The following is a 14,306-nucleotide window of genomic DNA, read 5'->3' as shown; positions in this document are numbered from 1 at the left end:
CCTGTGGTACTCAATCCTGTCTTGCTAAGATATAACCCTGGACCAAATCTGTCAAAAGAGGTCAGATTTTTGTTGAGCCTTTAGCTTCAAGTGGAAAGCAATGCCATGTATCTGCAATGGCATTTGTAGAAAGCAAGTGAGAGAATAATCATATATGTTTACTGGGTATGATTTTTTAAAAATTTGTTTTTGTTAATATGTTTACCCATATTCCCACTTTATTTAAAAAGGGCTTGTGGCCCACAGGTTAGAAAACAGTACTAGGTGTTGAGCAGGATGCTGGGGATAGCAAGAGCTAGTATGGCCATTCCAGAGGGCAATTTGGAAGGGCTCAGTGACCCAAAGCTAACATATGTTATGAGCCAGCAGTGATGAATGTCTGTACACCCCTGGGCCACTCCGGCACAGGTCCCTGTGGTGTAGGTGCACCAATGTTCATCCAGGACCACTGTAGAAGTAGAGAGCGGAGTACGAGGCATCCAAAGTATGCACCCTTGAGAGACTGGATAAGTAAAATGGCAGGGGCACAAACAAGGGACTATTCTGCAATAGTGATGCATAATTAATATATATATATATATATATATATATATATATATATAAAGCCACACAGAAAGACTCTAAAACAAGGGAAAATAATAAGCAGAATGACACCTCAAAGGCAATACCTCTCTGCAAATTCAATACACACATAAGCAATATTGTATGTTTTTTAAGACTAAATCCACATCCACAGAGATACAGTAAACATACTGAGGGAGTATAGATGATGGGAAGAATGTTGGGGCTAGAAGATATGGACAAAAAGTAACCCAGGAGAGGGCCCAACACAAACCAGTAAGGCAATGTGCTGATAAGCAGGAGTGAAGGAACAACTTCCTGCTTCTGAGTTCTAACATTTCAAAAATTATAAAAGATTTCAAGTACCTTAGAAAAATACCTGGAGGGGGAAGAATATACATACTTTTCAAATGCAGCAACTATCCTGGGTCAGCTCCTTGCCTGTGAGGTCACAGGCACTGGATCCCCGGGCAGCCCCCCCAAGCCCAGGGCCAGCAGTGCCAGCTGAGTACCTCATGGTTTTCGTGGCCAAGCAGATCTGAAAGGACTTTGAGCACCAGGCCTGCCACCTTGACACACATGTTCTTCCCTATAAGAAATAAACCAAAATACAACATGACATGTCTAAACTCAGAAGCACAGTTTTAGGTCAGGCAGACTTGGATACAAATCTTGGTTCCTCACTCAAGAGCTATGTGACCTTAGGCAAGTCACTTAACCAATCTGGGCCTCAGTTTCCCCTTCTTTAAAACACGGATTATTCACAGCATTGTTCACAATAGCAAGGACATGGAGCCAACCGTGCTGCCCATCAAAAGAGGACTGGATTAAAAAAATGTGGTACGTACACACGATGGAATATTATGCAGCCATAAAGAAGAACAAAATCAGCCGGGCTCGGTGGCTCAGCCTGTAATCCTGCGCCTTTGGGAAGCTGAGGTGAGTGGATTGTTTGAGCCCGTGGGTTCAAGACCCGCCTGGGCAGCGAGACCTCATCTCTACAATAAATTAAAAAAAAAAAAAAATCAGCCGGGCATGGTAGCGCATGCCTGTAATTCCGGCTTCTCAGAAGGCTGAGGTGGAAGGATCGCCGGAGCCCAGCAGGCTAAGGCTGTGGTGGCCGGGAGCGGCCACTGCACTCCAGACTGGGTGACAGAGTGAGACTCCAACTCAAAAAAAAAAAAGAAGAACAAAATCATGAACTTCACAGCAAACTGAATGGACTTAGAGTCTATAATACTGAGTGATCTTTCACAGAATCAAAGAATTGAGTATCACATGTTCTCATTCATAAGCGGACCTTGAACAATTATCGTAATACTATAAAAAAAGGATTGGTAGTAGTGGAAAACTGCTGGGAGGGGGGCGGGGAAGCGGTATTGGCAATAGTGGGAGTCTGCCTGGGGAAGGGGGACACACCTCAGCAACAAAGGTACCTGAATAATAAACATTTGTATACCTAACCCTGAATTGTATCCCACATCTTTAAAATAAAAAAATTAAAAGCAAAAACAAACAAACAAACAAAAAAACAGGGATTATTGCCAGGTGTGGTGGCTCAAATAATCCCAGCCCTTTGGGAGGCCAAGGCAGGTAGATTGCTTGAGCCCAGGAGTTCAAGACCAGCCTGGGCAACATAGCAAAAACCTCATCTCTACAAATTAAAAAAAAAAATTAGCTGGGTTTAGTGTTGTGTGTTTGTAGTCTCAGATACTTGGGAGGCAGAGATGGAAGGATCATCTGAGCCCAGGAGGGTGAGGCTGCTATGAGCCGTGATTGTTGTGATCATGCCACTATACTCCAGTCTGGGTGACTGAGTGAGACCCCGATTCAAAAAAATAAAATAAGATAAAACAGGGATTATTATTAATATCTGCCTCAAAAGGTGATATAGAATTGAGTAAGCTCATGTTTGTGAAGAACTTAGTAAAGCACAGAATTCCAAGTGCTTAGTCAACAGTGGTGGTTATTACTCCAGTCAGAGCACACAGCAATTCATAATAACCACTGCAAATAAACTGATAATGAAGAAAAGCTGATTATAACCTGATAAGTGTATTAAAACCTAGAACTTTTTGCATATGCCATTTTTTTAGAACAGAAGGCTGAAATAACAGTCATGTACTCAGTCAACAACACACAGTTACGCGGTTCAGATTACAAAGTATCCAAAGATGAAGATGCTTCCAACAAATACCTCTGAGCCAGCTATTTATCCAGGTAACTTTTTTCTACAAACATTGTGCTGCTCAGACTGGGGACAGCCATAACCTGGACTTGGCACCTCTTCTAAAGAAGTTTCTTTCATCTCAGGTTAACAGATAATTTAAATGAGACGGTACCTGCAGAAAAGCTAAAATCACTACCTCCCTTGGTGAAGTCTATAAATGATTTGCATGTCCAGAGTAGAACCTCCATTTCCAGGAAGGGGAGACTACTGATTCAGAGCAGGAAGCAAGGTTTAACATCACTGCTCTGGCCACCAACTTAATACTGTAGAATCTTGGGAATATACTTCTTTGTCTTCAGAAAAAAGACTTATAATTTTTAACTTTCTATTTTTGAATAATGCAATAAAGATGAAGAAAAATGTGAATGAATTTGGTTTCCTCTTAATGCAGGCACCACATACATGTATATAAAACATTCTTTCCTACACCAGAATGCTATTTTTGCTTCAGGGATTCAAAGACTTTACACGTAGTTGGAAATGCTTCACAACTCTTTTCCTGTTTTGTTTCCTTTGAGGGAGACTAAAAGCAAACCATATCAGGCTTATTGGTAATCCAGATCCAAGGGTCAGGATCTCTTCTCCTTCCCACACTAGAATGGGGGCAGGGGACAGAGACCTGCACTCCGGAGGCAGAGGTTCATAAGCAAAGCCACCGAGTACTCCAATGTGTAGTCAGACAGGCAGTCTGGGTCCTTCAGAAGGTCTATCAGCCAGAAGATGAGGCCATCTTGAATCATCGCTGTCTGTAGCGGGCGCCTAGGATAAAACAAACAGCCTAAAGTAAATTAAAATTGGCAAGAAACTTTTCATATAAGAGTATATAGTAGTAGGCACGGTGGCTCACTCCTGTAATCCCAGCACTCTGGGAGGCTGGGGCAGGAGGACTGAATGAGCCCAAGAGTTCAAGACTAGCCTGGGCAACATACCTTGTCTCTACAAAAAAATCAAAAAATTAGCCAGGTGTGGTGGTATATGTGGCAGAAGGGTCACCTCACAGGAGATTGAGACTGCCATGAGCCATGATCATGCCACCACACTCCAGTATGGCAAGAGAGTGAGACTCTAGCTCAAAAAAATAAAAAAGAATATATGGTTATGTGAATGTATATCAGAAAAGACAAACTGTACAGAAGATACAGACACAGGAATATTTTACTAAACCCATACAACATCTCTTTACCTTTTAGCAATATTATTAAAGGTTTAAAGAATGATAAAGCAGGCTGGGCTCAGTGGCTCAGCCTGTAATTCCAGTACTTTGGGAGGCCAAGGCGAGAGGATTGCCTGAGCCTGTGTGTTCAAGACCCACCAGGACAACTTGGCGAGACCTCGTCTCTACAATAAATTAAAATTAGCTGGACATGGTAGCGTGCACCTGTAGTTCTGGCTATTTGGAAGGCTGAGGCAGAAGGATCGCAAGACCCCAGCAGGTTGAGGCTGCGGTGGCTGGGAGCGTGCCACTGCCCTCCAGCCTGGGTAACAGAGTGAGCCTCCAACTCAAAAAAAAAAAAAAAGAAAAAAAGAATGATAAAGCAGCAAGGAGGTTTCCTACTTTGAAAGTTTCTGTTTCAATATTTAAAATTAGCAAAGCATTACTTCCAATATTCAGTAAATATTCACTGATAGCTTTCAGAAAGTCTACTAACTTAACCCAGGATACAGGACCATAGAAATACTTCTTTGATAGATTTTCACCTAAACTCTATAAAATCTAGTTTAGGTAGTTTGAGCTTGTATGAAAATAAAGAAAAACAAAAAAAAAGAGCATAAACTCAGTTTATTATCATTTTGATTCAGAGCTCTATAAAGTAAGGGTAGTTTAATGGCTTGGGTAGTACAAATTAAAGAAATGATTTTCCACAGACCGTCCAGATGTAAAATCTTACAAAATCTAAAGCCTCATCAAAATGTGTAATATTGAATTAAGTCAGCCTTAAGAAGTAATGAGACTGAAAGTGGTATCACCTTGAGAAGCCACCTGAATTACTGGAAAATCAAAACGCCACAGAGAAGCCAGCATTGTACATCTCCTGATTAACCAGTCATGTTCCAGGACAGAACAACAAAGCCAGCATCTGTTCATGCTGTTCCTAAGCAGTACACCGACCCAATCAGTGTGACTTGTTAGAATACAATGAAGACAGTACTCTTTTGGTAAGCCTGGCTACTTTCTACATTCATTGAAGAGACCCTGGAAAACTGCAGAAAATTAAGTACATTTACAGAAAAGAAAAGCTTAAATTACCAGGACCATAGAAATTAACAGTACTATAGAAATACTTCTTCGACAAAAAAATTTTTGCATAAAATCTATTGGAGGAAAAGAATAAATGGGCAGTAAACATTTTCATTACTAGGAAGAAGTATTTCTTTACCCTATCCTATATCTGTTACCTAAGTATAGTTATTGTATTTATAAAAATTTCCAAGTATGGTCAACATCTAGCTAAGTTATCTGTATAAACAAACAGAAACGAAGTGTTAATGAAATCTGAGGATGTAATAACTCTGGAGATCACTTATAGTTCTTTTCAATTATAGGGCTAGAACAAAAAATTTTCATTGGCAGGGACTCGGCAAATAGTAGTTACAAATACTCATTCCTTTCTCCCACTAAACACACACACATTTACACTGCTCACTTTGCAGGTTTCTAATTATTAGTAAAAGTCAGTCAAATGTTAACCACATTTGATGGGAAGAAAGTGTGTTCAGAAAAGAACTGACAGAAAAAGGGGAGGACTTGAGGTACTAGAATTCTTTTTTTGAGTCGGGGTCTCACTCTGTTTCCCAGGCTAGAGTGAAGTGGCACAGATCATGGCTCACTTTGACCTTCTGGATTCAGGTGATCCTTCCACCTCAGCCTCCCAAGTAGTTAAGTTTTTGTTTTTTTTTTTTGTAGAGATGAGATCTTGCTATGTTGCCTAGGCCGGTCATGAATTCCTAAGCTCAAGCAATCCTCCTGCCTTAGCCTCCCAAAGTGCTCAGATTACAAGAGTGAGCCACCGTGCCCAACCTCAAAATTCTTAATAGAGTCACAGAGAACTTGAGGTGGTTATAAGGGAATAAGGACAAATTACCATATTACCCAGTAATTCCATTCCTAGATATCTATCCAGGAGAAAAGAAAACGTATGTCCACACAAAGACTTGGGCTCAAATGTGCATAGCAGCATTATATATTTTAGCCCAAAGTGAAAATAATCCAAATATCTTCCAAATGACAACTGGATAAACAAAATGTGGTATAACCATACAACGGACCATCATTCAACCACTAAAAAGAATGAAATTCTGATTCATGTTGCAACATGAATAAACCTTGAAAAGGTTAAGTCAAGTGAGAGAAGCTAGTCACAAAAGAACACACATTATATGGTTCCACTTAATGAAATGTCCAGCACAAGCAAACCTATAGAAAGTAGACTGGTGGTCAACTGGGGTTGGAGGTAGGAATGAGGAGTGACTGTAAATGGATATGACATTTCTTTTTGTGGTGACGGAAATGCTCTAAAACTAGAGTGTGGTGATGGCTGTACAATTCTGTAAATATACTAAAATTATTGAATTGTATGTTGAAAATAGGTGAATGTTATGGTATGTAGAATATACCTCAATAAAGTGGTTAACTTAAAAGAGCTCTGGGAGGACACCAGATCTGGTTCCAGAAGTGTCTTATTAGGAAATTTCTGATGTTGAGCTGTTCTAAGTCATAACAGAGTCCAGGTAAAGACTATGGATGGGTTACTGGGCTGTTTGGACAGAAGCCAGGAGGCCCTAAACCTGGCAACCCCAGAACTGCTTCTCACTCTCTGCTATGATTCTCACAGGGGACTAGGAGCAGCTTGAAGGCTGAGGCTCTCAAGGTCTTATTCACATTGCCTCAGACACAATCCAGCACCCGATAGCACTAAATGATGTCCATTAGGAGAATACAATGGTGCTTTTAAAATATCTTCCTCCATTCCCAGCAGCCTGAGCAGTATAGTTCATTTAAGTAGAGATAAGATTTCTACCTTTATCTTAGAAAGTCACCCAGTCTCACCTAAGAATTAGCAGAAAATTATCATCCGCCTCCTGGGTTGTCAAGGGAATTAAATAAGCACTAAATAGCAGCTTTAAAAAACCTAACATGATTTCACAGGAGCCACCCTGACCTACTGCACAGTCATCACCTGAGGCTGAACTTCTGCAAGGCCCCAAGGACATTTTCCCGGGTGATGATGTCCTTGTCCTCCTCCTTCAATCTTCCCTCCAGCATCCGCAGCACCTTTGTGTTCTGGGCGAGGTAGAGGCGACCTAATAATATACCAGAGATGAAACTGGTGAAAGATGGAAAGAATACATCTGGTATACTCCAAAACAACTTTCTATGACAACTTTGTTTGCATATAACACAGTGGAGTTTGGGTAATTTTATGTTCTAGAGAACATATTAAAAAATATTTCTTCTGGAAGAGGGTTTTATGGAATCAACTATCTAATGAATAGAAAACCACTCTTCTTGTAAGCTAAACATAATTCATTGCCATGTGCTTATAAGAAACACTCGCCTTTATCTGCCTGAAATTCTCAGATCTACGGAGAAAAATGGTGTGGGTCTGTGTGGTACAAGCCCCTAAGCCCTTACAACAGAGGCTGCCAGAGAGTGTGCTTCTGGCTGTCAAGGAGTGCTCCCTCTAGACATGCCCAGCGCCTGGAAAAGAAGGCAGTGCCATACCTGAGAACCTATAATAAATCCAAAATGGTTCCAAGCCCATGGTGGACTTCTGAACTGATGTAGAAGATGTTAATTTCGAACATAAGCTTCAACAGTATTATTTTATGAATGATCCTCAGGACATACTCTGACTTATAATAAATGTTTGCCAAATGGATGGAAGAATGAACAAATGAATGAATGAGCAACATTTTGGAGTATCATATATTCATAATTTGAAAAATCCCTTTATTCACATTAAAAAGAGCTCAAACAAATAAGAGCTTATGAAAGATAATGGCACTTTTGCAAAATCATCTTCAATTTTGGTGGCAGGTTATTTTTGGAATTTTCAGATCTTTTGATTTGAAAGGTTTTAGTCTTCTGAAGGAGATGGAATAGCACTTATTGGAATCAGCTTTAATTGTTCCACCAACCTTATTTTGCTTTAAGTAGATAATTATAGACAATGTATTCATTAACTCTCATATCTTTATGGCAATATAAAAAGTACTGTGATACAAAACCAAAAAGCTTATAAAACCAGAAAGGCTTACAAAATAAAAAATCATCAAAATGTGCTCTGCCATAAACCACAGCAATATAGTAACAACTAATTTTCACAAAAGACCTTAGAGGAATTAAACAGAATAACTTGAGGAATATCATCTCTAAGTAACTCATTTTCAAAGGGAAAAACACACCAGTAAGTCCCAGTTCCTCTCTTTGAAGAAAAGCTGATGTCTCACCTTCTGCTAGTGATGCAAAAGCATTGATGAGCCTGGCCATGTACTGCCGCACCACCTCGCTCTTTGAGTACAGCAACTGGAGCACACTCCTCTGTGGGGGGGGAACAAAGCAAGAGAGGAAAAGAAATAAGTTAAGAAAAGGGAGCGATAAACATGTCTCCTCTATGCTTCTGGTTGTTCTCTTCCTATGCCTGAATTTATTAGAGGTGAAATAATCAGACTAAAGCCAAACATTTCATCTGGAAGTCTTGATTTCCAATTGACATTTGATGAGACTTGGAAAAAATGAGTTAGTCAGATTTCTAAATTAAATGAATTAAATATACAAAGCACTTAGAACAGTGACTAGCACAAAGGAGGCAGTCCTGTTTGCTATTATTGCTGCTGTTGTTTTCTACAATGGTAGTTGCAACACACACATCTAATCCTACTTCCTCCCAACCACAGTTAAACTACAGCAAATGAATTTTTATAAGAGACATCAATTTCTAAGAACAGAGAGAGCAGCATGCGAAACAGTAACACAATTCTCGAAGCCAGAATGTAGGAGGCCAATAGACTTAGCAGGCCCAAGAACACCAAACCTCAAGGTAGCAATGGGCAATGAAGAATCAAACTAATTTCCATCACTTGCTCTTCAAAAGGCTTAAGAACTAAGGAAAAAATAAAAGTGAATGAATGAAAGTTGTTTAAGAAGCAGCTAGATCACATTCACGCTGCTCCTGCATACCTTACAATATGGAGCCAGGGGAGAGTGTTCTCTTGTGAGGGTAACACTAAAGGTCTTCCAGACCAAAATGGGGAAGGGGTTAGTCTAAATGCAGAAAAAATGCTGAACAGAGAGCCAACCCTATTCCCCACTTGGCTCCCAGAATACTAGCAACCAGACCCTTACCCTCTAGGCAGGGAATCAGAAGACTATCAGTGGAAAATGACCAGCCCATGGGGAAAGAACTAAAGACCCTGAAATCAGAGGTTCCCAGTAAATGGACCAGCTAGATTCCTTTCAGTATACGTCAACAGGCCCTACTTTCACACTCAATCAGCTTTATATCTAAATATTTCATTAGGGGATATCCAAAGGCTACCAGACATATGAGGAAAGTTTCTAATATGAAAAATAGAGCCAAACAAAAGGGAAGGAGGGAGGGAAGGAGTACCTTAAAGGAAAAGAGACTGTGTAGAAAGAACAAAACTAAAAATAAAAATTTGTCACTAGTATTTTTTTTTTTGCTAATTTTTTTTTTGAGCTGGAGTCTCCCAGGCTAGAAGGCAGTGGCATGCTCATGGCCACCCCAGTGTCGACCTGTTGAGCTCCACAATCCTTCTACCTCAGCCTTCCAAGTAGCTGGAACTACAGGCGTGTGCTACTACGCCCAGCTAATTCTTGATTTATTGTAGAGACAAGGTCTTGCTAAGTTGCCCGGGCTGGTCTCGAGCCTGGGGGCTCAGGCAATCCAATCACCTCAGCCTCCCAAAGTGCTGGGATTACAGGATGAGTCACCAAGCCTGGCCTTTTAAAAAAATTTATTGTAGAAACAAGGTCTCACCAAGTTGCCCAGGCTGGTCTCAAATCCCTAGGCTCAGACAATCGTTTCATCTCAGCCTCCCAAAGTGCTGGGATAACAGGCATGAACCACCATGCCTGGCTAGTATTCTCAAAGATACAAGCAGCTGTATTATATCCATGAAACAAAATAATGCTATAAAAAAGAAAATATAAAACTCAACAGGGCTGAGCACTGAAATTTAATAGTCAATGTATTGGTATTGGCAGGTGGGGCCTTCTAGAAGTGATGAGAGCTTTGCCCTCCCGAATGGATTAATGATGATATTGCAGAAGTGGGTCAGTGATCACAGGAGTAGGCTCCTGATAAAACAGGCTTGGTCCCCATTCTCTCTTTGCCTTGCATGCTCACGTCTACCTTCCACCTCCTGTCATGTAATGAATGACCCTTCCCAGATGCTTCCCAGTCTCCAGGACAAGAAGCCAAATAAACTTATATTGTTTATAAAATTATCCAGACAGTGGTGTTCCCTTACAGCAGCAGGAAATGGCCTAAGATAGCTGTTTAATAAGTGAGTGCTAAGAGCATTTGATATTCCACTCAGTGCATACATGGTGAAGTTTAACAACAGCTTTACATTTTTAGAGAATTCTGGACAAAAATTCAACTAAAATAAAATGCAGCATCCTCTTTACATGTGCCAAGTTCAAGATCTTGACCCTCTTCCTATCCAGTGAAATCTGGTGCACATACAGGCAAAAGGGGCAAGGAGAGGGGAAGAAGACCACCACATAGTAACTACTCAGTGCCAGGCCCAGAGCTAAGTACTTCCCACATGTGATGGCAAATAATCATACCAACAACCTCACAAGGCAGACACAGCGCCTTTTCCTAGATGGGGAAACTCCTGAGACTGAGCAACTTGCTTAAGATGACCTGGCTAATGAGTAGTACAGCAGAGAGAGGTTTGAAAGCAGTTTATCTCACCCCAAATCTCATGCTTTTCCCACTGAATCAGTAGGCCTACCTGGTCCAAAGCTACATACAAATATTGTGTTAAAGACACGTGTTTAGTTCAGTCCAGATGAAAAAATCTTGAATTTGCTGACTCATCCTAAGTCATGCTCAGTTTCCAGGACTCATGGCAAGCAGTGAGGTAAGGGAAACAACTGGGAATATCAGTTGAAAAAAATGACAGAAAAGAGTTCCAGTGATGAATCAAGCAGTTCTAACTTGTTTGGAACTCTTTACCAGCAGTGAAGAGTAGGTCACTATCTAAGGTGAACAACAGATCTTACAAGTTAACAAGCTCAAGACTGACATGTGGTTACTATGCCACAAGCGTGCATAGAAATCAAAGCTTCTCTATTTGCTAAGATCATTCCCTAGAACTGAAAGCACTGGCCAGGCTCTGGCCTATCTCTTACTGACCTGGTTGTGGCTATGGCAGTCTAAGAGGTCATTGCTGATGTAGGCTTGCAGAACAGTCTCCCTCTGCTCCCCAGGATGGGACGTGGTCAAGCGCTGGAGCAAAGAAAAACAAAAATAGTAAGACTTAAGCCTTACCATGGAGAAAAAGTTTCATACAGCAGGTATGTTTTAATGGTACCAATAACTTTACATTTAACCAAACAAAATAAATAATAATCCAGCCAGGGGCTAGTCAGCCAGACAACCAGTTAACTGATAAGAAATTATGATGTACTACTTAATGGGTGATTCAGGGGATGCTGGAATCAATTTAGACCTGTGAAATCTCCAGAGATGTGAAGTGGCAAGTGCCCAGTTATGCAGATAGGGGAGTGCTAGCTCACTCATACCTAGTGGGACTTTTCTTATAGGAAGGGAGTCAAGAGTTGCTCCTGTTCCAGCTACTTGGAAGGCTGAAGTGGAAGGATCGCCTAAGCCCAGCAGGTCAAGGCTGTGGTGGCCATGAGCGTGCCGGTGCAATCTAGCCTTGGTGACAAGAGTGAGACTGAAAAAAAAAAAAAAGAGTTGGCCCCTGAAAGATGAACAGACTATTAACCAGCACAGGGGAGTGTGAGCTGGTGAGGAATAGGGAAGTGAGGTCCAGCTAAGGGAGGTACAAAAATACAGGGTGCATTTGAGTGGACCCAATAGGTAGGGCCCAGGGCAGACTGTAGAGCTTTGAATGCATGGTATGCCAACAAATTAGACTCTATCCTATCCTACAGGGACTTCCAGAGCAATACTCTGGCTGTGTGTGTACATGCGTGCGTGCATGTGTGTGTGTGTATGTAGGTGCACGTGCGCGCACATGTGTGTCTGTGTGTGTACGTAGGGATAGATAGCTTTTAAGATTTTGAAAAGCTATAAGTCTGTTATATTGGTATAAATAAGAATTTACACAATATCCATAGGGCTAGAAGAAATTTTTGCGTGGGGAGCATGTGCATGTGCAGGTGCACATGGGTGTGTACAGCCATGAGTTAGGATATGAGAAAGTCATGCAACTGAAGTGAGCAAATGTCCTTGCTTTTCCAGGAAAATCTTACTGTGATATCAGTTGAGAAATATTTTAAAGGAGACCAAGGCTATCTTCAGAAGGTGCTTTTAACTCTCATTCTTGGTGGTAGCAGGCAATAGGAAGAACGAGTTTTAATAGATGGATTAAAAGACACAAGTTAAGGTAGCCAGTCAAGAAAACCAGCACAGGTTTTGTCTGGCTTGGTTTTTTAACTTCAAGGGAAAGGTACCTACCCAGCGCAGAGCCTGCAATAAGAAGGCTTTCAAACGGTCACTCTCCCAAATCAAATCCTTCTTCAGTTTCTCATAATCCAGGGAGGGTAGTAATGGGACATCCTTCGATTTTCTACTCAGCAATGCAAGTTCCAAGAGGAAAAAAAAAGGGCAAAGGGGGCACGTTTATTACACTTCCTGAGCATTATGACATCCTATCTAGAGCTGTGAAGAAGGAACAGGCCGGCAACGGTTGGCTGTTCCCCAGGCTCCCCCCATGAACTCCCGGCTTCCCCAGGGAGGGCTGGCTGGGTTCCAGGCTCCCCACCCCAGCTTCAACTGGCTCAGCTCTGCCTGGTCTGTTGGATAGATGGAGGCTCTGTTTAACATTTTTCCTAAAATGAGGAGTTTCTGCCTGAACAGATTTAGAAAGCAATGCATTCATTTTTATACTAGGGCTCCATATAATGGAGAGGAAATCACCTTGGAGGCATCACAGCTTTTCACCAAAGATCTGTTGAGAATTCTGAGCAAAGCCCAAAGACTGTTAGCATCAGCAGGCCCCAAGAGTTCTACCTAAAAGCCTGAAGCCACTGACCCTCTCAAGTCTGAGGGACTAGACGGGGGAATGCGAAGGATAGGTCAGGGGTAACTAAACAGGTGTGAAGAGTAAGTAGGTGGGTGGCTCAGCCTCCAAGGAGTCAGAAGGTGCAGCAGGAAGCAGCATGGGGGATATAGTTAGGAGATGGGTTGAAGGACAATTTGCAGACCTCCAAGAAGACTCCAAATCAAAGACCTCAGGGGAAGCCAAGTATCGGCTAAGAGAGATCCACACAGCTCAGACAACTGCCTTTGGTTAGCCAGAAACAACAGGAATCACCTCAGATTCCTTGTCACTAAAAAAAGTGTCTTCACATTTTCTTCTGTTGTTTCATTGAAGAAAAGGTGATGAGAGTGCCTTGAAAAACTGGTGAAGCTGAAAGAGGTCTGTGATCTAATTAACAGTACTGTATTAATGTTAATTTCCTTATTTTGATGTAATATTACAGACATATAAGGGGTCACCACTGAGGAAGCTAGGACTTCAACTTTCCATGAATCTATACTTATTTCAAAATATAAAAATAAAAACCAAAACCAGAAAACAAAACAAAAATATGATTCTTCCAGTACAAAGAGAAAAAGATACTGTACAATATTAAATAGAGATCTGTAAAGAGTTTGGTGAAGAGGCCAGGAGTGGTGGCTCAAGCCTGTAATCCCAGCATTTTGGGAGGCCGAGGAGTGAGAATTGCCTAAGCTCAGGGGTTCAAGATCAGCCTGGGCAACTTGGTGAGACCTTGTCTCTATAATAAATCAAAAAATAAGCTGGGCGTGATAGTGCACGTCTGTAGTTTCAGTTACTTGGAAGGCTGAGGCAGAAGGATTACCTGAGCCCAGCAGGTTAACAGTCTTTGGGCTTTGCTCATTTGCCATGAGCAAGCCACTGTACTCCAGCCTGGGCGACAGAGTGAGATTCTGACTCAAAAAAATAAAAAATAAAAAAGAGTTGTGCTGAAGAGACTAAAGCTGTAGGGTTTTCTTTGTTTTTTAAGACTAGAATGGATACTAAGATAACAGCTCTGGGAGGTAGGATTTGGGGTAAATTCTCTCTTTTTTTGGTATTATTCAAAAGTGTAAAGACCATGAAAGACAAAAACTAAGGAGCAATTTTAAGTTAAAGGAAACTAAGAAGACAAGAAACTAAATAAAAATAATGGAGCAGCCAGGCTCGGTGGCTCAGCCTGTAATCCCGCACCTTTGGGAGGCTAAGGTGAGTGGATTGCCTGAGCCCGCCTGGGCAGCGAGACCTCATC

The 14,306-nt window shown here is 41.4% G+C and overlaps 1 protein-coding gene across 1 annotated transcript in view; it reads right to left on the bottom strand.

Moving 5' to 3' along the window:
• Nucleotides 1-14,306, bottom strand: part of ARMC9 (armadillo repeat containing 9) — a 138,059-nt gene that overhangs the window by 66,314 nt on the left and 57,439 nt on the right. Inside the window, exons 11-16 of the mRNA XM_021715385.1 lie at nucleotides 12,472-12,583; nucleotides 11,182-11,274; nucleotides 8,243-8,333; nucleotides 6,970-7,093; nucleotides 3,411-3,550; nucleotides 1,074-1,150 (exon numbers count right to left, since the gene is read on the bottom strand). Of these exons, the coding sequence (XP_021571060.1) occupies nucleotides 1,074-1,150; nucleotides 3,411-3,550; nucleotides 6,970-7,093; nucleotides 8,243-8,333; nucleotides 11,182-11,274; nucleotides 12,472-12,583 (637 nt within the window). The remainder of the gene's footprint in view (nucleotides 1-1,073; nucleotides 1,151-3,410; nucleotides 3,551-6,969; nucleotides 7,094-8,242; nucleotides 8,334-11,181; nucleotides 11,275-12,471; nucleotides 12,584-14,306) is intronic.

Source organism: Carlito syrichta, unplaced genomic scaffold (assembly GCF_000164805.1).
Source record: "Carlito syrichta isolate Samal-C Ts95f unplaced genomic scaffold, Tarsius_syrichta-2.0.1 Scaffold307032, whole genome shotgun sequence".
NCBI classification, from domain to species: domain Eukaryota; kingdom Metazoa; phylum Chordata; class Mammalia; order Primates; family Tarsiidae; genus Carlito; species Carlito syrichta.
The sequence above is the reverse complement of the archived record's forward strand: the minus strand, read 5'-3'. Positions and strand labels throughout refer to the sequence as shown.